Source organism: Anopheles aquasalis, chromosome 3 (assembly GCF_943734665.1).
Source record: "Anopheles aquasalis chromosome 3, idAnoAquaMG_Q_19, whole genome shotgun sequence".
Taxonomy (NCBI): domain Eukaryota; kingdom Metazoa; phylum Arthropoda; class Insecta; order Diptera; family Culicidae; genus Anopheles; species Anopheles aquasalis.
Window position 1 is genome coordinate 33,534,096 of NC_064878.1, and position 25,587 is coordinate 33,559,682.

General features: G+C 38.0%; 4 protein-coding genes across 26 annotated transcripts in view; 2 read left to right on the forward strand and 2 right to left on the reverse strand.

Annotated features, from left to right (window-relative positions):
• LOC126577847 (endophilin-A) overlaps positions 1–2,800 on the reverse strand; it is a 13,768-nt gene extending 10,968 nt beyond the window's left edge. For 7 of the 14 annotated variants that reach the window (XM_050239824.1, XM_050239823.1, XM_050239821.1 and 4 more), the window contains exons 1-2: positions 2,480–2,794; positions 1–121 (exon numbers count right to left, since the gene is read on the reverse strand). The exon at positions 1–121 is cut by the window's left edge and continues 147 nt beyond it. The gene's annotated coding sequence lies outside the window, so the exon portion shown is untranslated. The other 7 variants (XM_050239816.1, XM_050239815.1, XM_050239813.1 and 4 more) reach the window with 7 other exon arrangements.
• Positions 2,801–4,669: 1,869 nt separating this feature from the next.
• LOC126577849 (uncharacterized) lies at positions 4,670–5,202 on the forward strand. Its single transcript, XM_050239826.1, has one exon. The coding sequence runs from the start codon at positions 4,759–4,761 to the stop codon at positions 5,176–5,178; it is 420 nt and encodes a 139-aa protein (XP_050095783.1). The 5' UTR covers positions 4,670–4,758; the 3' UTR covers positions 5,179–5,202.
• LOC126577846 (ATP-dependent RNA helicase Ddx1) lies at positions 5,202–7,646 on the reverse strand. The gene is made up of 2 exons (XM_050239810.1): positions 7,489–7,646; positions 5,202–7,421 (listed from the first exon to the last, which is right to left on the reverse strand). Exons 1-2 carry the CDS (start codon positions 7,502–7,504, stop codon positions 5,251–5,253), a joined length of 2,187 nt encoding a protein of 728 aa, XP_050095767.1. The 5' UTR covers positions 7,505–7,646; the 3' UTR covers positions 5,202–5,250.
• A 2,585-nt stretch (positions 7,647–10,231) lies between these two features.
• On the forward strand, positions 10,232–25,393 carry LOC126574948 (ras-related protein Rap-2a). 10 transcript variants are annotated; one of them, XM_050235368.1, is made up of 6 exons: positions 10,509–10,645; positions 12,367–12,482; positions 13,035–13,599; positions 14,966–15,103; positions 15,654–15,771; positions 22,274–25,393. In XM_050235368.1, exons 3-6 carry the CDS (start codon positions 13,465–13,467, stop codon positions 22,429–22,431), a joined length of 549 nt encoding a protein of 182 aa, XP_050091325.1. In that variant the 5' UTR covers positions 10,509–10,645; positions 12,367–12,482; positions 13,035–13,464; the 3' UTR covers positions 22,432–25,393. The 10 variants fall into 10 exon arrangements, with proteins under 10 accessions (XP_050091331.1, XP_050091326.1, XP_050091327.1 ...); XM_050235374.1 differs by lacking the exons at positions 10,509–10,645; positions 12,367–12,482 and adding an exon at positions 10,232–10,314; XM_050235369.1 differs by lacking the exons at positions 10,509–10,645; positions 12,367–12,482 and adding an exon at positions 10,266–10,391.
• Positions 25,394–25,587: the final 194 nt, after the last annotated feature.

Sequence of the window (25,587 nt, forward strand, 5' to 3'; positions counted from 1 at the left end):
TTAATGGTATGGATGGATAACTTTAGCTGATTTGTTGTATTTTTACTAGTCGAACAAAATATCACTATACACTGTAACACTTCTTCTGGTGATTTATATTTTTACTCAAATTACTGTAGAACTGTTTGTATAGCAAAACACAAAATGCAGTCGTTCATCGTCAGTAACGAAGATTTTTCGTAGATCACACCGTTTGATGCAGAAAGATGAAAAGAGAAATAGAACATCATTTTGTTAGCCGAAATTATACCGAGACTTTGCTTAATCCGCTTAATTAACTGCGAACAAATGCTTTAAGTCATAAAAATCCATGATAGCTTTTACAACGCTTTTTTAATAAAGTAAGAGTGGTTTCACTTAGAGGACACATCGTATTGCTGTAAAATAGTTTTCAATATAGGCGAGGGAAACGCTTGATATGACAACCGTATATTTATATATAATTTTCCTGATTCACTATCTTGACTTTAACTTAATTATAAAACTATATATTTTGACGTATTATGGAAGGTTTTGTTTTCTGCTACCCTGAAACTTTACAATGATGCAGAATCAAACCCCAAAGTTTACTGAATGTAGTACATCTAGGAGCAAAGCCTTGCTGCTCTCAATGCTCACAATATTCTCTCCAATAGAAGACTGTGTTTGTGTCATCGATTCACGTTGATAGTGAGAGACTTAAGGCTATATTCCCATTGTTTCACTTCATATGTATTGGTGTATTGCACAAGGATGAAATGAGAGAAATTTGAACTACAACCGAATACTATCCTTAAACTTATTAATACGATTTCAGATCCGTTCTTGAAACGTTTCATGTATTGAGTGCTGATAATCTCCAAACAAATACGGTAATTGGTTGTTTGTAATGAAAAAAAACCTTTATCATTTTTTATCTCAAAATTGCGATTTACGCCAGAATTCACTAGAATTCAGTAATCGATAAGAACAGAACATCACGAAAAAACCAGCAGACCAGAAACACGCGGTGTCGTCATAATTTCTTCGTCATTCATAAGAAAATAGAGAATTTCGACATACGCTTGCGCGTTACCATTCATCCTTTTGCTAATACCACGTACGTTCCACTTCCTATGGATCTTCATACAAGTGTATGCTACAAGAAAAAAAAACCATTTAATTCGATCTAGCAGAGCCAGCGGATAAAAGTCCTTGACCCAATAATCCTAGTAAACAAAATTTTCCAATAATGCAAGCTCCTCTATTTGAAATATTAAGAACATTCATTGCTATTATTATACATGAAAATCAGTTACACTCAAGTATCTTAAATAAATCCAAAGCTTCATTGATTAAGTAATCTTTGCTTTCCTTTTCAGCCGTCGTTTAGTACAGAAACTAATCAGATGTTTTCCAAACTATCTTGAATGGAATGTACAAGGATACTTTAAACTTGCTGGTGGCTGCTAAAATTCGTAGGTGGTTGATTCAACAGAATTAGGTTATTATCTCCTATGTTCTTTGCCTCCTCTAGAAAACAAATAGTGAGGTACTTCATTCGTTTTCTCATTTTTACATCCGTTTGGTCTCTTTCTTTGAGTTTTATTTGTTTGTGAAAAAAAACATGCAGCTCGCATGTCATCATATATGCTAAAAAAATGTGAAAATTATCCTTCGAATCATTGAACAATTTTCAAAAGAATCATTGAATTATCGAATTCTTTGCTTGATGATTCAAAAGATAAATTCACAAAAAATTCGTAATCTTATGCACCACTATATATACATTTCTATACACATAACAAATACGAATTAAAACCAAACACTACACTAAAAACAAGAACAAAATGCGATTCCTTAACCTAGTCTGATACCAATTCGTCGATGAATAATACTTGTCACGAACCTTGCTCGATAAGATATCAGTTATCTGAGCACGGTCTTTTGAGGATAAGCGATCAACTAAGTGTAGACATTTAGATTCAATGCGAAAACAAAAATCAGCCACTGTCTGTTTTAGGCACAAAACTACGTCCACGACCTATTTTTCCTGAATTTTACTGATTTTTTATCTAGCAATCTACACAGCTGGACTCATTGAATAGTTCAATAATATTGAGTCATTTTTAACAAATATTCTACGGACACCTATGCATCGCTGTGTTCAGTTTTGTGGCCTGCCGATTGCCGGTTTATTTTTGACCTTGAGAGTTAGCACAAATGTATGGTAATCGATCCAAGAGATAAAATAGTTGTACAAGGTGTTTGTTTAGTATCCTAAATTGCTCAGCTTAATAACAAAAATTCAGACAACTCGTTACGCTCTTGTGGGATTGTTGCGCTTTTTTTAGACGTTACAGCTAACATTCTCTTGCGATGGATTGCATTCACGGTACATCAATGCAGGGGGTCAATTGCCGGCAAGTCAGAGCTCAGAAAGAGGCTGTTCTGGCCCTCGCTCAAGGTCTTAGAAACCATCACTCGTCTAAATAAGGTTTTCACGAACCCTCGAATGCACCTTTGACTGAGGATAAAATACACTTGAACAGCGCACACACACACTGTCGCAGTATTTTCGCTGGACTCAAAAATGAGGAAAGGATTAGAGATAAAACAGGCAGTTTGTCGTACAGTCCGATACACACACCAATTTTAGGTATCTTGTCAAGGTATCACATCAAATTCATCAATGCGCAGTCAACACATCTAGCATCGTGGGCTAACACTTCTTTTATTGGGCAGTTCGTTTAACGATAAGAAAAACTTTTAGTAAAACTGAATAACGCGCGACCTTTGAGGAATGGACGTGTTTACGGGAACAAGGATTTGTCACTATACATTTTCAACCAAGTTACCCTTTTTTAACAAGTCAAATAAAAAGGGTAAGTCAAGGATTTTTTTCGCCACCATGTTGGATTTAATTTTTGACATTTTAGAAAGGATTGTTGATACGTCGAGCCAGGGATACACGAAGCGTAAACTCTAGAGCCGGGGATACATGAAGCGTAAACTCTCGTATAAACTCAGACCGTTTCTACACACAGCCAAAATTTGGCGGCTAAAGTCAAAATTGTCGGCAAAAGTCAAAAGCTCCATATAAAAAAAATAATGGTGTGTGTAGGGACGCTTGAAAAGAAGAACTTCAGAAAAACTACAGAATCATCGCGAAATAACTTTAACACACCTGCAAACAGCTTTTTTTAAAATATAATATGCTTTAAGCTGATCGGCAGACACATAATGCTGCACTCCAGTGTAGGCCGTACCGTAGATGTAAATTTGTCTCCATCTGCCATTATTTTTTCCAAAATGTTGGAAAAATGAAGTTCTCTTTTTTTGACTTTAGCCGCCAAATTTTGGCTGTGTGTAGAAACTGTCTCAGAATGTAATGCCAAAAAGTTTACATTTGCCGTTTACACGATGTAAAAGAGATTATAGGTCCACGGAGCATAAATCCTAGCGTAAACGATGTTTGCAAACGATTTGCCTCACTGTATTTCCTGTTTGTGGTTTGCATTAATAGTGGGTGATCATTACTAGCGCTTTTAATCTTTTTCTTCGGAAAAAGATCCTATTTTTCTCACAAAAGTCGATTAAAGGTCAGTGTAATTCGGATTACGCGTCTCAACCCGGTCATGTAAACATGTTCAAGTGTAAATTAATTTTATATTTACGCTTGAGTTTACGCTTCATGTATCGCCGGCTTTACGCTTCGTGTGGCAGGCATAATCGCATAAAAGTTTATACTGAAACGTCAAATGCAATTACATTCGGGCACCTGCAATTACACTATGCTATTACATCAATTACATGTGTTTCTGGCCACAAAAAACATAAATCGACGAGATAAGTTGATTTTTTGAACATCTTTTTATATATTTTATGATGTTTTTACTGTATATTAGCGATTGTAGAACATTGAATCCATCATAACGCTACGCTTCATGTTGGTGCTGTGTTTACGCTTGCTTTTACGCTCGGATTTACGCTCCGCGGGCCTATAATCTTTTTGACATAAGGCATTACACTCTGAGTTTATACGAGAGTTTACGCTTCGTGTATTCCTGCCTTTAGCATAAACTCAGAGTGTAATGCCAAAAAGTTTACATTTGCCGTTTACATGGTGTAAAAAAGATTCACAAAAGTCGATAAAAGTTCAGCGTAATTCGGATTACACGTCTCAACCCGGTCATATAAACATGTTCAAGTGTAAATTAATTTTAGGTGCTTATTCTGTACCAGGCGATTTCGATGGCCTTTCGGCGATCGATGATTCATGCGAATTTCGAAACTTCAACTCTTTGTTTCGAAACGTTTCGAAAACAATAAACAATTCAAAATGACAGTTTGAAGTAAAAAAAACTGTGAATTAACTTGATTTTTCTGTATCAAAAACGACTTAACCTTTGTAATAATAGTATACGATTAGCAGAAAGAAATTATTAATGCACAATCAGGACGTTATAATCGTTTTTCAGATGCTCGATGCTCGATGTAAACAGAACGCCAGCTGTCGATCACAAAAATGCACTCGACAGTAGGCGATCGTGAACACCAAAAGGAACACAAAATGAACCAAATGAATCATCGCCTAGAGGCCATCGTAATCGCAAGTTACAGAATAAGCACCTAAGCAACTTATATATGCTTCGTGTATCCCTGGCTTTCCGACGAGATCGTTCCATCGAAAAACCCCCCGTCAACTTGTTTTGGAATAGTCGATATCGCTAGAGGATATTGCCGAATTTGATATTGGAATAGTGGAAAGAAAAATCGAATCATAAATTAGATTTTAAAATGGATAATAACCCAGGCCAGCCGAACGCAATTGAGAAATACTATTCTTACTGCGATGGTGGCATAGTAGATTGGTCGACTGAAGCCACTGCTATCATTGCTGATATTGCCGAGCATATCAAAGAAGCTGCGCTTTCCAAAATTCTCAAGCCAACGTTATCGGAATCTTTCATTAATTTGACTACATTAGAAGAAAAGCGAATGTGTATAAAAGTGAGTGCCGCAGGATTACAGATAGTCGCAGATGAGTACGATCAAAACCAAACAGATCATTCACAAAACAAGCGCTACGAAACACCCTATGCTTTACTCTCCGATCGAAGCCCATCCTACATAAACGCTTTCGGCAATAGTCTTGAAAATGCATTGAAACAACATGTAGAAACATCTTCCAACTACATCGTTGGTGATAACGAATAAATTTGGACTATGTACAAATTTTAATAGGATAACTTTTTTATTAGAAATGTTTGCGTATGTATCCGTTTTAGTTTACACTGCCAGCTTTTTTAAATACAATGATTGGGCCTCACGCTCCAAACGCGACAACTCTCGGACAACAGGACCGAGCTGCTCAACATGGTCCTTGTAACCGGTACCTGTGTTGATACGCTTTGCACCGTAAACTACTTTACCGTCGAATTCGTTCAACGGAACCTTCAAGTCTTTTTCTATTTGTGGTATGGTCACGGTGAGATGGTCTTCTATTTCCGCCAAGTACATTTTCTCATCATACCATATGCAACATCCCTTTGTGTCGGTCAAATCGGTATTCCAGCAGTTTTTGCCCCTGGATGAGCACCACTGACCGTGATACCAGACTTTTTCCGGCACTGTCGCTACCAGGGAAATAGCTAACCCCATGCGTTCGGCGCGACCGACACGACCTATTCGATGAACATAATTGGACTTTTCATCCGGAAGTGTTACGTTAATGATGAAAGGTAGTCCCGTAATGTCTAACCCTCGGGCAGCCACGTCAGTGCAGATGAGAAATTTTACTTTGCTGCTTTTGAACATCTCCAAATTTTCCTTCCTTTCTTTTGGACTGCGGTCTCCGTGCAAGCACACACAAGAATATTTTTGCGAACCTACTTGTCGCAGATAGCGCTCCATATTGTCGCAATCCAATTTCGTACGACAGAAAATTATTGCTCGATCCATGTTGTGCTCATCGATTGCTTTTATGGTGTAGTCGCCTTTCAACATTTTGATAGCTTCCGAAAGCGCCTCGGCAGTGTTGGATCCCGGACGAACATTATCACGAGAATGTACACCATCCGTTTGAATGTGGCTGCGCATCGTTTGCCAACTAATGTCTTTCTGTGGATCAACCATACAAACAACATGATGGACGGTTTCCGGTACTGCATCTTCACCCTTCAAATCGACCCATGTTGGGAAATGCATCAATCGTTCCGACATCTTTTTCACTTCGAAAGAATGTAGGGTAGCACTGCATACAACCATCTGTAGTCGACGTCCGTCCGCAGTGATTTTCGGTATTTGCTTATGGAGCCGATCGATCAGTTCAGTGTATCCTTGCTTCAGGAGTGCGTCTGCTTCATCCAATACAAAAAAGCGACAATTATTTAGCAGTACGTATCCATTACTGATCAGATCTTCAAGACGGCCTGGTGTAGCTACAATAATGTCCACTCCGCACTGCAATACATCCATCTGCTCACGCACGTTCACGCCGCCAATCAGTAGTAGCTCCCGAATTTCCGGATCCTTCAGATGTGTTTTAAATTTTCGAATCTGATTAAACGTTTGTTCGGCCAATTCCCTGGACGGTTCGATCACTATCGCTTGTGGAGCATTAGGTTTCGGCTTTACTTCGAAGCCCGAAGCTCTTCCCGATGGCCCGGTATTGGGATTGTGCGTCAATTCATCGTTTGATGCGTTGCATACTGCTATGTAGCCTTTTGGAGGCGGATATTTGAAATTTGTTTGACCGAAGTTGAATGCTGTTTCAGCGTTTTTTAAAACAACAGCGGGATAGAAAACGGCATTCTTAAACCATGGTTCACTTACTTTGAAAGCCACTCCCAGAAACACACCATTTTTTGTGAAACCAACCTCCCCGGAAACTAGATCCAGCATACAACCGATGACATCTTGTTTTCCAAATGCCTCGCCATAATTATCAAATTGCTTGGAGTTGGATTTTTTTCCCGTTCCACCAAATCCGAAGCCAAACCTATCGGTACCTAAATCAAGACTCGCCTGTTCGGTCGACCATCCGACTCTACATAGGCCTTCATCAGTAATTGTTGCCTCGTAGAAGTACTTTCCAGTACCATGGACACCTGCTGTTGCACGGCATCCGTTCCAATCCTTGAATTCACGTGACTGGCAGCGTAAACCATCCGGAGTTATAGCCATTGCATTGTCCCGATCGGTTAACGAAAGAGTCCACAGCTTTCCTTTGTATTCGCCACCTATGTTACCTTTTCCTTCCTTAATATCACGCAATGTTTCCCACACAATTTGCAAAATTGGCAAACAGAATGCACCAGTTTTGCCACTTCCTGTTTCGGCAGCCATCAAAACATCTCCACCTCCAAGAATCAGTGGAATTGCCTCGGCTTGAACGTCAGTGGGCAGCATCCATTCCATTTCATCGATTGCTTTGGCAATCTCGGGCATAACGCCGAACTCTGTCGAGCGAGACAAAACAAATTACACGCAAAAACACGAATATATCGAAATAGACAAGTATCTTACCTTCAAATGCGGTCATTTTTTTAAAGTATTGAAATAGTAATGAAAGAGTAAGAAGCTGATAAACAAGCTGGTCGGCACACTTTTGAATCCTCTTGATTCATACAACTCGGTTTTTTAGCAGTCCTCGGACCCTGCGAGCAAATCGCATTCAAAATTGGGCATTTTTGTATGGGACATGCCCGCCGGGGAAACCGCGTTTGTAACCCGCTCAACATCAAGTCATGAGTCACCAGAACACAACAGAGGGTAAAAGACTAAAATAGGCCCCCCACTCACGGTGAGTTACTGAGTGGCCGAAAAAAACGCTTTTTAACTGATTAAGGTGGCCATCCCGTGTGACAGAAATCGCTCACCGCCACTCAAATTGCCCTGTTAAGAGACTAACAGGGCGCTAACAGGGCGCTAACAGGGTAGAAATCTTGCTGCTGTTTACAGGGCTTTTGCGCATGTATTGGTGCCATTTTCCACGCATTTTTGCGATGGTGTGTGTGTCATCCTACCGTACCCCTGTGCCCAGTAGCCCTGCCCCCTAAGATATTTCGGATCAATATGAAGCACGCAAAAGCATAATTTCATTTTCACCAATTTTATTTCCACCTTTGAATCGGACACTCTGCCTCGCAAAACACATCACAAAACACAACACTTCGCACAACACTCCTCTGCTTTGCTGCCTGTCCGACGCTGATTGATGCCAGGACGCTGCCGAAAAAAGACAACATGATTGATCATGATCAGATTTGATCAACAAAATATTTTTCAATTTCTTACCATTTTTCGTTGTCGCACATGCACACAAACAATGTCCACGGGTTTAGATGCTCCGTAGCACTAACGAATGATACAAATTCACAGCAAAACTAGCTTTTTTCTTCACAATTTTCGGATGCACGAGCGCAGCACATCCTTCCTCTTGCGCGTCGTTTTCAACTGACGCCATGTTGGATCCAGGCCTTAGCAGAAATTTTCACCTTCCTCTTTCGATCGCCGTGCCCTTACACAAACACACGCGCACGGGGCCGTATCCGAACACACAGCGCTCGTGAGCGATCGAGTGAATGGTGAGACAGCATCAAAACAAACCGTAGGAGTGAAAGAGATAGCATGTACTCGAAAGAAAAAAATCGACCGCTTGACAAAAAGTCTGTCAACAGGGATCGTAATCGAAAGTTACAAGGCAGGAATACACGAAGCGTAAACTCTCGTATAAACTCAGAATGTAATGCCAAAAAGTTTACGCTTCGTGTGGCAGGTATAATCGCATAAAAGTTTATATCGAAACGTCAACTGCAATTACATTCGTGCACCTGCAATTACACTATGCTATTACATCAATTACATGTGTTTTTGGCTACAAAAAACATAAATCGACGAGATAAGTTGATTTCTGAACATCTTTTTTTTATATTTAAAGATGTTTTTACTGTATATTAGCGATTGTAGAACATTCAATTCATCATAATGCTACGCTTCATGTTGGTGCTGTGTTTACGCTTGCTTTTACGCTCGGATTTACGCTCCGCGGGCCTATAATCTTTTTGGCATTACACTCTGAGTTTATACGAGAGTTTACGCTTCATGTATCCCCGGCTACAGAATAAGCACCTAAGTGTAATTTTGGTAAAAGACTAAAATAGGCCCCCCACTCACGGTGAGCTACTGAGTGACCAAAAAAAACGCTAATTTCAACATTTTTGGTAAATAAATCTTTATTAAAATATGCGGAAACGTAAATTAATGTATTAGGGAAGGGGGAAGGGGTGGAAAAGTTACATTTAATCAGTTAAAAAGTGGTTTTTTCGGTCACTCAGTAGCTCACCGTGAGTGGGAGGGCCTATTTTAGTCTTTTACCGTAATTTTTTACCCCTCCCCCTTCCGTAATACATTAATTTACGTTTCTGCATATTTTAATGAAGGTTTTGATGCTAAAAATGTTGAAATTAGCGGTTTTTTCGGTCACACAGTAACTCACCGTGAGTGGGGGGACCTATTTTAGGTGCTTATTCTGTACCAGGCGATTTCGATGGCCTCTAGGCCTCTTCGAAACTTCAACTCGTTGTTTCGAAACGTTTCGAAAACAATAAACAATTTAAAATGACAGTTTGAAGTAAAAAAACTTTGAATTAACTTGATTTTTTCTGCATCAAAACCGACTTAACCTTTGTAAGAATAGTATACGATTAGCAGGAAAAAACACTTTTTAACTGATTAAATGTAACTTTTCCACCCCTTCCCCCTTCCTTAATACATTAATTTACGTTTCCGCATATTTTAATAAAGATTTGATTACCAAAAATGTTGCAATTAGCTATTTTTTCGGTCACTCAGTAGCTCACCGTGAGTGGGGGGGCCTATTTTAGTCTTTTACCGGGCTGAGTTTACGCTTGCTTTTAAGCCAGGGATAGATGAAGCGTAAACGCAAGCGTAAATATAGAATTAATTTACACTTGAACATGTTTACCTGACCGGGTTGAAACGTGTAATCCGAATTACACTGAACTTTTATCGACTTTTGTGAGAAAAATAGGATATTTTTTCCGAAGAAAAAGATTAAAAACGCTAGTAATGATCACTCACTATTAATGCAAACCACAATCAGGAAATATAGTGAGGCAAATCGCTTGCAAACAGCGTTTACGCTAGGATTTATGCTCCGTGGCCCTATAATCTTTTTTACACCGTACACAATGTTTTATTTTTTTCACAGGGCTGGAACGCACCCACTTGTGTGAGGCGTGGTTACCTGGGTTAGTTACAATAATTTACTTCGATAACTTGTTCATTTCTACTTCATATCTAGATTGCTCTTGCAAAAGCGCCCTCAAAGTAGCGTAATTTATTATCAATAGAAAGAGTTTTTTCGTTTAAAAATAACTACTTGCAGTGATGATAAGTAAATTGATGTAGGTGAAGTAGGAGTTGCATATTTTTCACCACTCTGTTTTACATGCCTCCACTTTTCGCTCGATAGTATTTTGCTAAAGATCGGCGCTAACAGTTCGTTTTCTGTGAAGGTTGCGTTGAATCGGGCTTTCGATCGGCAACGTTTTCGTATATTTTGATGCGCGGTGGTTGCAGCTGCTGATTTTCGATAGAATAAATGTACGACTGATTTCCCAGTCGTTCATGCTGCTGTATGTTGAATTGTGTTGCTAAAGTAAGTGATTCCGCTAGTAAGTGAATTATTCCTTGTGTACAAGCCTTGGCGGATAAAAGTAGATTAAGCGCAGTACAAATAGATTCCAGAGAGGAAAATCTTTGCCAGAGCTCGATTTTAAACGATAGGTACTGAAAATGAAATTGATAAAAGAGTGTTCGCCTTTACGTGGGTTTTGCACTTTTTGCCATTAACGTTATACATGTAGAGCGATTTTTTCCAGCTACAAAAGTGTTGGTGCTGTGATTACGAAGAATTGTGTGTTTGTGAAGTAATTGCATTTGCTGAAGAAAAATAGACAAATTGGAACAATTAAACGAATTCAACAGAATGTAGAACATTGTTCGAATGAAATCAAAAACAATTTTCTTACGAATTGCAATCCATGCAGTTCCACGAATGTTCCAAGCAATGTCAACATCTTTGAGTTTTTTTACGATTACAAATCGGTCGGATTCTTTGTTTCCAGCAGAGTAACGCGAGCTGCCATCTTTCCGTGGTGTGCGTGGCCATTTTTGTGCTGGCATATCTTTCAGTAAGTTGTTGGGGCTATTCATATTTTAGCTACCTTACATTTTACAACCAAAAATCAACCAGAAACATATGCAAAGAAACGTACGGCATTGGAGAAAAGCGTTTTGTTCGTTTTCATGTTCATATTTGCCAACGCCACTCACACATAAACACCACATGCACGTGTGTGCGTACGATCTTTCATGTTGACAGCACTTTATCGACGAACATTATGGAGCCGCTCTTTATTTGCATTATTGAAACCAACAAATGTTTCATAAGCATTGGAAGGAGGCTCAACTAGTAAACTTTAGGTACATTAGAAATGTCACAGTATGATGCAACCATTTATCCAATTGAATGAAGTATCATATACAAGTATCCCAGCGAAAACTGTGTAATACTGTAGTAGCCCATTGTTTATTAGCAAATTTGATGATCTTCATTTTCTTACCTCATTTTTCCCAACAATTTAATATTTCTTTTCCATAGCTTGCTTCTAGTCTCTTGCTCTAGTATGTGTCTGTGTAATCTTCGTTAGTAATTTTAAAGATTGTACACGATACATCACAATGAAATTAATTCTTCTATCAACAATGAAATTGCCGATGTTGAAGCTCCTAATCGATACCCAAAAAATATTTACCAGCCAATCGGCGTCGTAACTTCCGCTTGCTCTTCAAATCAGCAGCAAGTGAACTTGGAGAAAACATGTTAAGCAAAAGGCAAAAACTAATTTGACCGTAAACGGAAAATCGGGGGATATTTTTAGTGCAGAATGACGTCAGCATCTCCAACATTGGTGCATTGAAAGGAAACTTGTTTGGCTAGGGCAACGTTTGATGATCTTGAGGGGCGACCACCGGACCATGATAGAATTCTGTGGTTTTAGATCAAGTTGGAATAGTTAAACAGAAAACAGATACTTCACCCAAAAGAAATGTAGGATGTTATGCTATTAAAAAAATGAGAATACCAAAATCAGCTAATTTTAAAGTATAACTAACCGTTGGGCTTGGGTTACTTTTAGCTGCCGGAATATTTCTACGCATTGCATTTATTTGTTTTAGGTGTTATTTGTACTGTATTATTTTATCTATTTTTGGTTTGTATTCGCAGTTATTAACGATACTTCTTTAACTTTTCTTACAATTACTTGATATGATTAATGATTAATATTGTGTTTTTTCTTTCCCCTTTGATTTCAGATCAACAGGATCAGAACAAACAATCAATCCATAACGATTGATTCCGTCAATTACTTACATTGAATCATACGCATCATATGACTTTATTCTACTGAAAGCCATACAATTATATATTGGTATGACTTTTCAGAAATCAAAAACAAACCACTGATTCACATTCGTTCGTTGATTGGTTGATCACATTCGTTCTTGATACGACGTTCCATAGACGACTGTACGCCCAACGTAGTAGAAAAGAAAACAATATGAAAACAAAATACCAACTTTATGGACATGTGTGGAAAATTACAGCCTAGTCTGCAGATATTCGTAGATGAACCCACTAACGATCAGTCAGTTCGCCTGAACCCTGAACTCTGGTGGTGTATGAATTAGACCTCTATGGTGCGCTATAGTCGTCATCTTTTCTCAATTCAAATTCAGTTTCTTTGTTACTAAAGTTCATTGTGTGAATTAGTGGTTGTAGTAGAGTCAGAATTAGTGTGAGGTAGTTGATTTTTGTTATTCGTTTTGAAGAACATATTTGAAGATAATGTTGATTCAAAGCATTTGTGAGTTATATGCTTGACTTCGTTAAGGGATTGTACCGGTTAAGTAATTGTATCAGCGCATAATTTGCCAGTATTTTTGTTTCAAACATTATAAAATGCTTCAATTTTTCTATTTAGTGTTCTACAAAGTGTGTGACGTGTGTGCTACGAATGTTGAATATTGCCGGAATTCGTCGTGTTATAACTATGTTTGGGTCATGCATTGGTCAAAAGCAGATTAAGTGTTCTCTCCCTGTTGATGCGAGATTCGCGGGGTATTTGGGATCGTCTAAGCTAGGTTTCACAAGAGCTTTGCGAGCCACCGGCAACAAGTTTTAAAGCAGCAAATCAGGGCATATCAGTGAGCAACGACGTGTAGTGCCTGCATGTCAAAAGATTCCTCGGATACAACAACCTATTCGTTGCAGCGAGCGTTGCGAGTGCGTGACGCTCGTGAGTGAGTGCAGTATTGATAAAGTGTAAACGTCGGCTTCAGTGTAGTGAGGTTCCGGACGCATCATAAAGCATCTCAGAAGAAGTGATTAAAAGACAAAGAACGTTGTAGAAAATGCGTGAATTCAAGGTTGTTGTTCTCGGATCCGGAGGAGTGGGCAAATCTGCCCTGACCGTGCAATTTGTGTCTGGGTGTTTCATAGAAAAATATGATCCAACGATTGAGGATTTCTACCGAAAGGAGATCGAGGTGAGTTTAACAAATTAGAAAAATAGTACTATTCTCTATTACTAGTAAAACTTAAGCTTATCAAACTATTAAGCCATGAGCTTAAGCTTGAAAACGATATGCTTTGAATTTAATAAAAAAGGGAAGAGTGCAGAGCTTATTGTTCGATTATGTACTTACGTTGATCAGATTTTTATGTATATCAAACGTTGGTCTATTCTTGTGCATCTCATTTGAATTCGTGACGAATATCCGAATGTGAAGAAGAAATGCAACGGAAACAAACATTAGTATGTATTCTTCGTAGCTTCATACATGATTTTCGCTCTGCTTAATAGTGTTGCTTGATCGTTGCACTATCTTTGATTGAACCAAAATCGAAACAATTGTATATTTCTGTGTAAAGCAATCTGTTATCGATTCTTTAGTCTTAACAATTGTTAAAAGTTACAATAAAGTTTATGAAGTAAAGTAACTAAAACCACATTTGTGAAGGTTAGGATTTGTTCCATAGCTTGCAAACAATTTGTTGTTGAACTATGAATTATTTCGATAAAACAAACTAAATTTTCAAAATTGTTATACTTCTTTGTCTCGATTTTCTATTTAAAATCTTTGTTTCAATCGTAATGATTTTTTTACCTTTATGATGATAATAATGAGCCTGCTTACCACACAGATCTGAGAAGGGCGTCTAATTTATCTAAAGATAATTTACGAAAAAAAGCTTCGAGTTGGCATTGAAATACACTCTCTAGAACACTAATGTATATCGTATATGTATATCGGTTTTCTTTTTTTACGGACCCTTTCCCAAGCATCTTGTCTGGCAAAGATGACTCCTTTGATCCTGTTGAAAAAAATAAATCTTGTTTGGAACGTATGAATGAAATGATGATTTTTGTAGATTTCAAACAATGATGAATACCACCACAAATAATCACCAACAACACCAAAAGCCAACATCGCTTGGTATTAATGAAGACTGTGATTAAGGGGCTTATCTAATCGTTGAGGCTATAGCTATATCGAAGGGGGGAGGGTTGGAAAAGTTACATTTAATCAGTAAAAAAGAGTTCGAAGGCCACTCAGTAGCTCACCGTGAGTGGGCAAGAACACCAAATTGTTTTAACATCGATGCCGATGTAAACAAAACGCGTGCTGCCACCGTCAAGAAGCACTCGACTGGATGGTTCCCTCAGGCGATAATGAACACCAAAATAAACCAAATTAATTATCGCTTCACCATCATAAGCATTTAAATTAACGTTTGTGGGGCGATTCGGAAACGTCCCATCGTCTCGGTATCTCAATTATACAAAATCCTTGAATCGAATTTCATACTCTAGATGATACCAATATATATTTTTTTTATTCGCTTTTCCAGGTGGATAACTCTCCGTGTGTGCTTGAAATTTTGGACACAGCCGGTACCGAACAGTTCGCGTCAATGCGAGATTTGTATATAAAAAATGGGCACGGCTTTATCGTTATGTATTCTCTAACAAACCATCAGACATTTCAGGTAATACATTTATATGAAATTTAAATTAATTTTTTTTAAGAAATTATTTCATTGTAAGTCATTTGAAATACTATGGTGCTTACGCTGGTGAGGTGATACCGACCGCCTGAGCCGATAATGACCACAATAACGCATGTTGCCACTGTCGCGCATCCTGTCGACTATAGGCGATAATGAAGGTCAAAATGAATATATCGCATCAGGCAATAGCGATCGCCTCACCATCATAAGCACCTTAATTGGTCGATAACAGCGTCTCAAGACGGTAGCGAAATTCTCATTCTCTACATTTGGCTAGTGTTTGATGAGAATGAACCATGCCCATTTTGAGAATGCTCACTCTCCCGCGCTGCCGTGGTTACGCGATAGTTTGACAGTGCTGTGTATGGATTTGATATTCTCAAATTCCCATTCTCGCCAATTCTCGCTGTCAACCTTATAAAATTAACTTCAATCCTATTCTCCCAAACTGTATCAAAGACGAATCATTTCATATTCTTTTTTACATGCATTACTTAATTTGAACTTTGATTTATTTTAATTCCCCCAGGATATCGCCAGTATGCGTAACGTGATCAGTCGTGTGAAAGGTAGTCAGCCAGCACCAATACTCCTAGTCGCAAATAAGCTAGATTTAGATTGCCAAAGAGAAGTTTCCACGGCCGAAGGTAAGCACGTTTCAACATGTCTGAAACTTATGATTCCGTATGCCATATGAGCATACAAAATAAATATCTTAAGTTGCGTCTAAACGAGAGCGAATGTTCAGCGAATGGTTCGCGACGACGTGTATTTTTACGCCATCCCCATACAAATGCGCGAAAATTTGATCGCGAACACATGAATGCTCGTGTAGGGAGCGAAAGCATCGCGAACGAACGAACACTGCTGTCAAAGCTGTCATTTCATATAAAAAAGGCCCTCTGGCAGAGCTCTGTCGAAGAACACACGTCTTCGCGAAGACTTTTGCTTAGAGTGAGGAAAAATCGTCGCGATGCATTCGTTTGTCGTGTAGAAGCAACTTTAGATAAATTCAGGTAATAGCTGAGCCCGTTTAGATCGTATTGGTGTATATTTAGATAGCATTAGCGCGGTAATGTGATCCAAATAAGTGCCTTAAAGTATACATTACCCGCGTGGCGATCATCCCCACCGTAATGAGCACCTTACAGCGCCTCCGGACTCAAGAATTTGCTCAATTGAGCTTAGAATGGCCCGAGACTCGTTCGAGAATCGCTGTATTGTCAAAACAACAGGCAATGACAGATAGTTTGATAGCTCGCTCAGTTGAATCTCAGTTTTCGTTTTATTCTCTGTTTCTACACGAGCGAAAGCATTCTCGATTCGGATTTGTATGGATTTGACATTCTCAATTCTCAATCTCTTCTCATTCTCGGCAATTCTCGCTGTAGGCTGGAGGCGCTGTTACCCTGCATCCACATTATCAAGAATTTTGGCTAGATTGTAAAGAGAATGAAAATGAACACATCCATACATTTGTGTTGGTACTGTTCATCCTCTCTCTAAAATCTAGTCTAATTTCTTAATAATGTTGACGCAGGCTTGCAGTTTGCTTTAACGCTAGATTTGACCCTGCGTCCACATTATGAAAAATTCTACACAGAGGACGAATGAAAATGAATACATCAATGTTCATTTTGTTCATACTCTCTCTAGAATTCTGAATGTGGGCGCAAGGTGAGATGTTCATAATGGATGGTTTATTGAAATTCGTCATTTAAGCTGTTTTCATACCGAGAGCGTTTTCTAACACGAGTTGGCGTTTTTTGACGCAAAAGTTAAACCCTGCTGTTACCTTCGGACCATTCGGATCCATTTTTCGTCGGTTTTTTGTTATATCGCCAAAACTAAAAATTCAAACGTCTTGAAATTTTCAAGACATTTAAGTTCATAAAAAGTGTTAAAGGGGTCGAAAAAAATAAAAACTCACTAATTTTACCTTCGTCGACCATTTGGTTCATAGTACATTTTCCATAATAAATACATAATACAGTGGTAGTAATTCGTTTAGTCGAACCTGGAGGTTCAGGAGTAAAACGGCAATCAGTTTCGTACGGATGTATAAATTCTTGGTATCAACCTATTATTGTGTTGGTACATATGTGACTAGTACACACGTAAAATATGATTCAGATATGTTGGTATTTGAGATCTCTGCGAGGCAAAATGTAAGCAAATGTCATATTTCATCGGTTGTTTAGTTAGACATTCGTTTTGCCGAAGTGCAAGAAAAACATAATATTTCGCATCGTTTTTAAACAAATGCAATTTTTGTGTTTGAAGCTGAATAGTAGAGCTAATCTAGATTATTTTAAGCTTTAGACATACTCATTTTGATAATACCCTGATTTTTAAATATTTCTTTAAAAAAATGGGTTAGAGCTAAGTGATTTACGGTAGTAATCCGACAAATAATCAAATTCTGTATGGTTTACTGCTACTCTAATCGTTCCATTGGTTCAAATATTTACAGATAAGAGAAAACCATATATTATTTCTTTTGAAAAATATCAAATGGGGAAGTTATACCTCCATCAAATGTGAACAAAATAGTGTTCTAACGGTAACAAAATAGGGTTTTACATGAAATAACCAACAATCAGCTATCTTTTGGGCAGATAACAAGAAATATGGTTAAACCAGTAATAATTAGACACATTTTATACGATGTGGACCACAGAAAATAATGTAAATGGTGGAAAATTCGAAGCAAAGCCATTGTTTTTTGTGACCCATTAAGACCACCTGTGGCTGTTTTACAATGAATTTAGTTCAATAATAGCAAAAAGTAATATTTTTCAAAGCAAATATTCTTTTGACGATTTGGATGAATAAAACCATTATTGGTATGATTTCAGCCATAAGAGATCCACCATACCACACCGTATGTTTCATGCTAAATCTCGATATTAACGGGTTGATGTTGTAAGTGACTTGCTCATCATGCGCAACTTCCCAGTTGTTCAAACGCAAATGGTTTCAGCCATTTACAAAGAGCTTGTAAAAGCCGTTTTCATTCATCTCATTGAAACTAACGAGGTGCTAGACCTTATATTTCAGTAAGATAACAAATGAAGTCATTTTCGTCAACGTGGAATGCATGGTTTGAAGACAAAAACATCCCTTTTTCCAAAAGTTTGGCTTGATTATTTTACTGCAATCACATAAAAAACCTTTTGTGTTTGTTATTTAAATTGATTTTTGCAAAAGATCGGCAAATTCAAAATATTAGGTTGGCGCTTAAGTAATGTCGTATTTTTTAGTAAAACTTCATAGGGATATATTTCTGGTTTCGATCAACTTTATTCAACCAAATATGAACCATTTTGATTGACCAACTTTTACCATTTTTCAGCTAAAGACATAATGCTTTTAGCGCAAAAACTCCGTGGTTTATCCTTGAAAAACTCTGATACGAAGTTTTCGCATGCTTCTCTTGAAGCTAGCCGTACTCCACTCAGAGAGTTTTGCATGGAACGAAACAAGTGGTAATCCGATGGTGCAAGGTTTGGGCTATATGGAGGATGCATGAAAACTTCCCAGCCAAGCACTCCCAGTTTTTTCCGAGTCATCAAAGATGTGTGTTGTCTAGCGTTGTCACGGTGGAAGACGATGCCCTTTCTGTTGACCAATTCTGGCCGTTTTTCCTCGATTGCTTGCTTCAATCTCATCAATTGGTCACAGTAAAGTCTAGAATCAAGAGTTTGACCAGGCTAGAGAAGCTCATAATGAATGATTCCATTCCAATCCCACCAAACAGGCAGCATAACCTTCCGCGGCGTCAATCCTGGCTTAGGGACTGTTTCTGGTTTGAAGTTGTTTGTAGCTTCTGTATTCTTGCACCATGATCTTTTTCGCACGTTATTGTCGTATTTGATCCACTTTTCATCTCCTATTATCATTCGCTTCAGAAACGGTTCGATTTCATTTCGTTTCAGCATAAAATTGCAGATGTTAATTCGGTCCAATAAACTTTTCGCTGACAATTCATGCGGTATCCAAAAATCGAGGTTTTTTTTGCACTCACCCTTTTTTAAATGGTTCAAAAGGTTCAAAAGTGAAGGTTTAGTTCCTTAGCGATGTAATGGTTGCTTATGTGACGATCCTGGTCTATCCTTTCAATAATTTCATCGACTTTAGCAACGATAGGTCGACCAGAGCAAGGTGCATCTTTCACATCAAAATTTTCAGAACGGAAGCGAGCGAACCATCGTTATGCTACACAAACTGATTCAGCATCGTCCCCCTAAACATCACAAATTTAATTGGAGGCTTGTATGGCACTTTTCACTTTTTTTTTTTTTTTAATCGAAATATAGCAAATTTCTTCACTTTATTTTCACACATTTTTGAACAGCTATAACACTGCTCCAAATTCTGTTTTGCTTTGATTAAAAGATACATCAAATGTCCCTTAAAACAACGTGGTATGATATGACATATTGTGATTTATAGCGGTGGAGATAGACGGCTCCAAACACATCCATTGCCAAAATACGATAATACTTAAGCGCCAACCTAATATTTCGAGTTTATATCAAGCCATTGACGGCTGTTAGACTGAAATTAAATAGGAAACCCATTAAATCTAATCGGAACCCACGGCAAATTATAGTTTTAGATTTGTTAGAAATGCAGTTAGTAATAAAAAATACCAACTTGCACATTGTTTCAAGAAACCTATTGCAAAAATGTGATTTTCAAGCAGCTTCGGCTTAGAAATGCAGTTAGTAATAAAAAATACCAACTTGCACATTGTTTCAAGAAACCTATTGCAAAAATGTTATTTTCAAGCAGCTTCGGCTTAACGAATGTCTACCACTGTATAGCTATTCACTAGCTATTGGTTGGAAGATTCCAGTGAATCATGTGATCCATAACATTTCTCTATTATTTCTGCACAGAAATAAATAGACCACATACGGTACATTTTATATTGGATTATCTTTTACAGCACCGGCAATGACCACGCTTTAGGGTAGTTGAAGGTGCTAGTGTCGATGAAAGTGATGATGACAGATAGTTTGACAGCTCGATCGGCTGTAGCTCAGTTCTCACTTTTTCTCTGTTTCTACACGAGCGAAAGCATTCTCGATTCGGATTTGCATCGATTTGACAGTCTCAATTCTCAGTCTCTTCTCAGTCTCGGGTAATTCTCGCTCTCGTCTAGAGGCGCTGTTACGGTTTTGTCTTCGTCTATCGACATCTTGAAAACGTAATGCTCTTCCAATCTTTTAAAATCTGACTTGCGACATAATAGTACGAACCAATAAGCGGCCAAATAAAGCATCAAACGAACCATACACAACTTCATTAATTACTTTGTGAAAAATAATATAATGTAATAATCTTACAAAAGACCAAAAGAATGAAGCATACCGAACAATAGCAAGAATGAGTATTAGTAGAATGAGTGTGCTCGTAAGGCTGCCGAATCAATATTCTGCTATGTGTCGCAATATTTTGAACATTTTTGTTGGTGTTTGCGATCACAATCTCTTCAATTGTCGGAGGAAAAAAAAGCAGATTTAATATTGCAACATCTGGACGAAGCAAATCGAGTTGTTCCTGGCCGTGTTGTGTCATTTTTCAACCGATTTTAAAAAATAAAACAGTTTTATTTAGGTTATTCTATGTCATTTATTGTGCCATACTCAAAATATTATATCGATCGAATGACTGCCTTCATTCGACAAACAAAAAGCGGCTCTTTTTCGGGTACTTTGCATTGTATTTGACAACATCTCGGGAGTTATTTTCGCAATTTCAGCTCTAATATTCTCTTAAAGTTGTTTAATAGTCTTTGGTATGTTGGCATAAACCTTATTTTTCAAATAGAACCACAGAAATAAAGCCTAGCGCCGTCATATGCGGCAAACAAGGATGCACCATCCATTGCACGATCGCAGTTTCCACTGTTGACCGATTTTTTTCAATGTAAAGTGTGACAATTTCTGTCCGCTCTTTTGTCGCGAAGTGATGCATTACTAAAATGGCATAGAATGACGTTTCAGAAACTGACCTACTAGTCCAAATCGGTTGAAAAATGACAGAGTTATTCAACTATAAAATAGGAAAAATCCTGATGACGCACCCTGTATTGTGAACTGATGAGTGCGAGGAACGGTTTATCGCTCTAGAAGAATCTTCCATGCAACAAATAACTGATACGCCTATCTCTACTGATTTTGGTGATTTTCATTACATTTGTCATTGAAACACTCAATTTCGCCACCCGAACCATATGCAGTTTCAGTATTACTTTTTTTTTAATTTTCTGAGTGTTGAAATATAAGGCAGAATTCAATCATTTTCTTCCAGTTAATTTCTGTCTAAATCGTTTGATTCATACATCACTACAAATATGTACGTCTAAACACTAGAATGAAATAACACAGACTGAATAATGTCTCATTTTCTTAGAGTGTTTCTACACACAGCCAAAATTTGCGATGCGAGAGCGCAATTGTCGGCAAACGTCAAAAATTCCATATAAAGTTTGACGTTTGCCGACAATTGTGCTCTCGCAGCGCAAATTTTGGCTGTGTGTAGAAACACTCTTACACAATGTCTTTTTTCACGTCCAAATTCGTTTGTGTGAGTTGGATTGTGAACCAATATTACCATAAAATAACATGTTTGTAGTTTATAATACTAATTGAAAACCAAAATATAGCTCAATAAATCAATATCTTTTTGTTATAAACGCAAATCATTCCAAACTCAATCAAGGTAAAACTAGTGAGTTTTTTTTTTCTAGGTAACAGCAGGGTTAAACTCGCTGCTCACACCGAGATTGTACGCAGATCGATCGAAAACACAAGAAAACTAATACTAAAACTAAACTAAACAAAAACTAATCACAAATGCAATAACTACTATAAATTGAATACATTCAATAGCAAAATCGAAGTGCAACGCTGGTTTGTTTGCGTAGGCTCCTTCGGCCGGTTCAGAAAACGCCACAATCTGTGGAATTCCACAACTTCGCGAACTTTAAGCTTAATGAAAAGCTCCTAAAAAGTTGCGATTTTTGCGTGTGAACACTTGCATATATTTTGATGCTATACAAACGCGTTTTGATAGATTGCGTCAAAAAATGCTCTTGATGTGAAACCACCTTTAATGTTACATTTTTTCATCTTGTAGGCAGTGCCCTGGCAGAGCAATGGGATTGTCCGTTCATCGAAGCGTCAGCAAAGGATCGCATCAACGTGAATGAAGTGTTCGCCACCGTCGTAAGAGAAATGAATATGACCTCCGAGAAACGCCAGAAGAAAAGTTACTGTTGTTGTACGTTATTATAGAACTGGTATAGGTGTCATTTTAATCTTACTAATCATAAATAAATAAATAATAAACAAACACACACACACACTAATACATTATGGAACAATGCTGCGAAAGAGATGTGTGGTTAATAGCCTAAAAGGAACTACCCGGCAATTTTATTTCGCGCACAAGGTTAGGGATAGAAATCCGTCATCATTAGAGGTTCATAAAACTTCAGAAGACAGATTTTTGGATGATTTTCTTACATGGTGGCAGTTGAAAGTGTGTTTGCGCTGACTACAACCACTACTAAACAAACCGACTGAATCATGTACTCAAATGGGTATAAAGGATCGAATATACACGCAAAATCAACTCAAAAGAGAAAATGCAGGAAATATATGTAATATAACGAAGAAAAATGATGGAGAGAGGATGGATTATTCCATTCGGGAGGACCAACACTATCTTCCCCATAGTGGTATAACGTTTGCCCAGGAAATAAGAATGAAGAGAGCACCAATATTAGGCATAATAGCGTTAAAAAGAGAAGAAAAACGAAAATGCACTCACATGGAAGATGGTCAGGGATTGGAAATCAACATTAATGGAGGACATTCGATGGATGGGTTTATCAGAGAAAAAATATGACGGTTAATAACTGATAATACTAAGTTGTGTGTGTGTGTGTGTGAATGAAAGAGAGAGAGAGAGAGAGGGAGAGAGAGAGAATGTGTGTGGTATGATTAACGTGGAACGAACAGGAGATTAGCTAAACACACATCTGGTCAGCACGGCCATGCACATAGAAGACCCCAAAATGATATCGAATTTCCTGTCAATCTACTTCCAGTACTGTTAATGCAAACACTGCAATTCCCGTAGCGCGTATCGTTTGTGTGTCGCCGTGTATGTTAAATGGAATTATTATTTTATCAGACGACATAGGGGTACATACATTCATGCATGGCAAAGTAACCGATGGTTTCATCATTTGTAATGTTGATGCTCATGGTTCATGGTTGCGCCGGGTCATTGGTATAAGAACACCGACTTATAGGGATTATTCCGATGAGGCGATGGATCAGTTTGCAGTTATTTTTTTTAATCACGTTTTGACACCTGTTGTCTCCGCCACGCAGGAGGAGATAATGAACGTCAAAATGAACAAAATAAACATATCGTTTCGGGCGAGAGCTATTGTCTCACCGGAATAAAACCGTATGTTTCAAAATATTGATGATTAATGTCATATACAAACTCTTCAAAAAACTTTACATTTTACATAGGTTTTCAGTACAGTTACATGTTAAAGTAAGCTGTCGTAAGAATAACTGTTGTGATTATGGTGTAGATTCCTACAGGGCGATAAATATCACCTCACGATTAGATAATTTTGGCTATCATTTAGATCATGTCGCATCCGCCGATCATGGGCGCGAATGAATATAAAATTAATCAAATGACCACATCGCCTCAGGCGATAATCATCTTACGGGAATCGAAACCTATTTCCTTTATTTGTTTCTGTTTCATGTAAAAACTATACATAACATGTATGTGCCATTTCTTGATGATGGCCCCGCACTTCCGTTTTGTACAATGGGACTACATTCTTCCCATTTGTTGATCGTTATGTCGTCGTTTGTGTCAAGAGTTATTTAGTTAATTTGATAAATTGTCTTATATGGGCCCCTATTGCGAAAATTTCGATAACACTATCGATCAACAAGAGTGAATTTTTGAATGTACTTTCCTGGCAAATGAATGCAAAAATGTACACTTATCTGGAGTCTGCTCAAGGTTATGTGCTACTTAACAATAGGGTTAAGAGCAATTCGTTAAGAGGACTTCATTTCCTTCCCTCAATAGTCACTAGCAAAACAGAAAAGTACCATTAAATCGTTGTAATATTTTATTACCATTTGCGTCCACACTACTAGAATCTACGGCTAGACTCTAGAGAGGATATATAAACATATGACCACATGACCACACATGTATGTATGTATCCTTTTTCATTCATCCTTTTTCTAGAATCTATCCTAGATTCTTTTAGTCTGAACAAGCGGTTAAACAGAACGAGACCAGCAGAACATTCAAAACGTTTCTCGTGTATTTAGTTTTTCGCATATAGTACTTGTTTAAATATAAAATAATTGAAACGAAATGTTTTTACTTCACCTTTTTAGTCTATTTAGGTCTGTGTTCTTTTCCAGTGAGCTGGTGCATGAGGCGACACACATACACACACACACACACGCACACACTCACAATTGACCGTGCATACATATGATTAGACATTAGAGGACAAAAACGAAATTCCCCATAATGGAACGCTATGTTCGGTCTTGTAAAAAATCACAAATCGAATTAGCTCAAAATGAAGCAAAGAAAAGATTCGCAGGATTACGAGCAGAACAGAAACACAAAAGTACTATTTTTATCGTAACAGTTTTTGTATACAAAGAAATAGAAGAAGTATGAGAAAATGTGTAATGTGTGATCAAAGGAAATAGTCAAATGATACGATGGTGGTAATCTAGGGTAAGTAATGATGAGTTACAGAGATTACGGTTGCCGGTGTTCGAATATGCGTTTTGAAGATTCTGCACATACACTTTGACCGAGCATCTAAAGGGCAGCAGGGCATGAGAACAAGAGAATCGAAGAGCAAAGAAGGTGTTTTACAAACAGGCTCAAGAATAGAAGAAAAATAGAACGGTATGATAATGATGATATAAAAGTATAAAGCTTTTGAGCTGGAGCTATTTTGAGGAAATTTCCTATGGCATCTGAGGAAATATGAATAGAACGTCCCCATGGAAGAGAGAAAGATCCAAACCAAATGCTCTTGATTATAATGCTGTGTGTGCGCATTGGATTAGTAGTGCAAATTGCCGAGATATCCAGCCGAGGTTTCGATTACTCTAAATCGAAGATTTAAATGGTGCGCTAAGATTGCAACAAAATAAAGTGTACGTTTACGATGAGTAATCAGTTTGTAACTATCTTTCTTCTGTCTTACTTACTTACTTACGAAGTTTTACAACCGGCGAGCGGGCTTGGTCTGCAACAGAAGATCCTGTTCGTGTTATTGTGGCCTCAAAATCGATACCGTCGCTACAGCTGGATTTGGGCCTATCACACACCCCCTTCGTCAAATTAAACGGATATAGGAGCATTACAGG

Excerpts from the sequence above, each read along its gene's own strand:
- LOC126574948 (XM_050235374.1), top strand. The coding sequence starts at position 13,465 with ATGCGTGAATTCAAGGTTGTTGTTCTCGGATCCGGAGGAGTGGGCAAA. Across the intron at positions 13,600-14,965 it reads TCTACCGAAAGGAGATCGAG|GTGGATAACTCTCCGTGTGT; the intron begins GTGAGTTTAACA and ends TCGCTTTTCCAG. Across the intron at positions 15,772-22,273 it reads AGAAGTTTCCACGGCCGAAG|GCAGTGCCCTGGCAGAGCAA; the intron begins GTAAGCACGTTT and ends TTCATCTTGTAG.
- LOC126577849 (XM_050239826.1), top strand. The coding sequence starts at position 4,759 with ATGGATAATAACCCAGGCCAGCCGAACGCAATTGAGAAATACTATTCT.